The 2,837-nt window shown below is 51.5% G+C and overlaps 1 protein-coding gene across 1 annotated transcript in view; it reads left to right on the top strand.

Annotated features, from left to right (window-relative positions):
- The window catches only part of KDELR3 (KDEL (Lys-Asp-Glu-Leu) endoplasmic reticulum protein retention receptor 3), a gene marked incomplete at its 3' end in the record, with an annotated part of 2,512 nt that extends 176 nt beyond the window's left edge, over positions 1–2,336 (top strand). Inside the window, 4 exon segments of the mRNA XM_010138118.1 lie at positions 305–333; positions 954–1,054; positions 1,585–1,743; positions 2,072–2,336. Of these exon segments, the coding sequence (XP_010136420.1) occupies positions 305–333; positions 954–1,054; positions 1,585–1,743; positions 2,072–2,336 (554 nt within the window).
- Positions 2,337–2,837: the final 501 nt, after the last annotated feature.

The following is a 2,837-nucleotide window of genomic DNA, read 5'->3' as shown; positions in this document are numbered from 1 at the left end:
AAGTCCTGTGCTGGTGAGTGCTCCCATGCCCCAGGGAAGGAAGGGTGCCCTTCTTGGAGGGGGGATCGGCAAGGGGTGCAAGCAGAATGGGTGCTGAAAAGGCTAGCAACAGCCTGCACAAGCTGGCAGCCCTCCCTGGTGGGCTCGTCAAGGGAAGTCATCCTCTTTCTCCTCCTCCAGAAGGTCTCCTCTCCAGGAGGAGAGGGCTTTGTTGGAAGGATGTGATGTGGCAAGGCACATGGCCTCAGGCTGATGTTCATCCTGGGGTGGTGAGGAGAAGGAGACGGCAGCAAGGCTAGAGGAGGTGAAAACTGAGCACAAGAAGTTGGGGCGGTACCAAAACCAACAACCTGGAGAGAAAGCTGCTTTAGGTCGGAGGTCCTGCCAGCGTGTGGGCAGGTACCAGAGGCTGCCCCATCCCTGGGGAAGGAAATCAGGGCAGCAGCTTCCTGCAGGAGGATTTTCCTCAGAAGACTTTTGGGCTGGCCATTATCACAGGTACAGAAATAGGTGGGTCCAGCTGCATGTTCCTGCCAGCTGTGACTTAGCTCCATCAGCATCCCCGGGCTGGTCCCTGATCCCACAGCTCTTCCCTCATGTCGCACAAATCCTGTCAGGTTGGGCAGGTGAAGGGGGCAAGGAAGGGAAGAGAAAATGCCTTGATGATGGTGAAGACTGAATTGGCCAAAGCAGTGACCATGCACATCAAGCACTTGTTCCTACATGCCAAAGCAGAGCTCCAGGGCTTCAGGAGGAGCCTGTCCTGTTGCTTGGGAGACTCCAGCCAGTCCTGCGGTAGGTCTAGAGCTACCACAGCACCTACACACCAGACCTGGCTCACAAAGGAGCGTATATGTATACAACCGCTTCCAAAGAAGGTGTAAGGGGTCTCACCATCCTAAGGGTCTTTCCTCTCATTTGCTTTGCCTTCCCTTCTTCTCTCTGCCACACAGGTATCTCTGGGAAGAGTCAGATTCTTTTTGCTCTTGTCTTCACAACCCGCTATCTGGACCTGTTCACAACCTTCATCTCTGTCTATAACACTGTGATGAAGGTAAGGAGAGGGCAGTGCAGAAGCAGAGGCTCCCCTCAGCTCACTGTGGTTACTTGGGGAGGTGAGGGTACATGGTCACTAAGTCAGTGTTTCTGCCAGGAAGGATGAATAAAGATGCTTCCTTTGGTGTCGCTGGCCCTCCTTTGACCAAAAAAGCCCCTCACCAAAGTCAGTGAGCAAGCTGAGCTTGCCTCATTTTTCATACCACCAGAATGAGGTGCCATGAATCAAGCCTGGGTGTCCTGGCACAGCGGGAGCATTAACAGACGGCTGCCAGCAAGCCAACCTCTTCCACACAGCAACCTAGAGGGCTGTGATCCTCATAATGGGGCATCTTTAGTTGACCGCTGGATCTTCGGCGGAATTCAGTCCATAAGCCAGTGCAGAAAAAGCCTTCACCACTATCCCTCCCTGGCACAGCCCCACCATAACCGGGTTAACACGTCTTGATTTTGGCAAAGCTGTCCTCTCCTCAAGCACAGAAGGTGCAATTGCAGGTAAGATCTTGCTGTCTCCCTTCCCTCCCCCAGGTCATTTTTTTGATATGTGCCTATGTCACCGTGTACATGATCTACGTGAAATTCCGAAGAACGTTTGACAGTGAGAATGACTCCTTTCGCCTTGAGTTTCTGCTGGTCCCTGTCACAGGCCTGTCGTTCCTGGAGAACCACAGCTTCACCCCCTTGGAGGTAAAGAAAACTTGGGGCAGGAAAGGGAAGGGGAAGCAGCAGCCTGACACCGGGCAGCAGAGTGAGCAGCATGTTGAAAAGTTGAGATTTTTAACAGCAAAAGCAGGCAGGAAAGGCAAGGTTGGCAAGCCTTGAAGCCTGTACCATCTATAGAGCAGCTCGGTGCTGTCTGCTCGCAGCCCCAGCAGAGCAGGCTCATTTTCCCCAGCTCCAGCAGCACTATTCATCCCACTCACACACCAGTGCTCTGCCAAATTAAAAGCTTTGGGTCCTACTGCGTATTAACCAGGACCAAGACTCCCCACTGTCCTCGTTTTGCATCTCACAGATCCTATGGACCTTCTCCATCTACCTGGAGTCTGTGGCTATCCTCCCTCAGCTCTTCATGATCAGCAAGACGGGGGAAGCAGAGACCATCACGACACACTACCTTTTCTTCCTGGGCCTCTACCGCGCTCTCTACATTGCCAACTGGGTCTGGCGCTACTATACGGAGAATTTCTACGACCAGATTGCTGTAGTTTCCGGGGTGGTACAAACCATCTTCTACTGCGACTTCTTCTATCTCTACGTGACCAAAGGTAGGCAAATAGGTCGGTATAGATCTGAAATGTTCATTCGGCGATCTTGCAGTGTATGGCGCAGCTGCAGCTTGCCATGCATTCATCCTTACGTGATTTTGTTCTTTGCTGTGCTGGTGATGCGTATTGTCCACATAAACTCCGGTTTAGAACAATCTGTCTCTGGAATGCGAGTGGAGCATCTCTGTTCACCAGGCTCTAGATGTGCACGGGAAACAAAGCAGGGATTAAACCAGAGCTGAGCCTGCTTTAATCCCACCTCGGGAAGTTAACAACTGAGGTGTATACAATTCTACACACATGTCGAAAGATTATGAAGCACACAAAAAAAAACTTTGAGGGGGAAAAAGAGTAACTGCAGGCAGTCAGAGTACCTGAGAAAGCAACTGCTGACCTGTGGAGATATTATTAATCCCGCTTTTTGTTTTGATGGAAAAAACGTACCTTCCTCAAAAGCTGATTCTGTAGGAAGATGGGTGTCTGCACGGACAAGCCCTTTCCGTTTCTCGAAAT

This window comes from Buceros rhinoceros, unplaced genomic scaffold, assembly GCF_000710305.1.
Source record: "Buceros rhinoceros silvestris isolate BGI_N320 unplaced genomic scaffold, ASM71030v1 scaffold20236, whole genome shotgun sequence".
In the NCBI taxonomy this organism is placed as follows: Eukaryota; Metazoa; Chordata; class Aves; order Bucerotiformes; family Bucerotidae; genus Buceros; species Buceros rhinoceros.
This window is presented reverse-complemented; position numbering and strand designations above follow the sequence as displayed.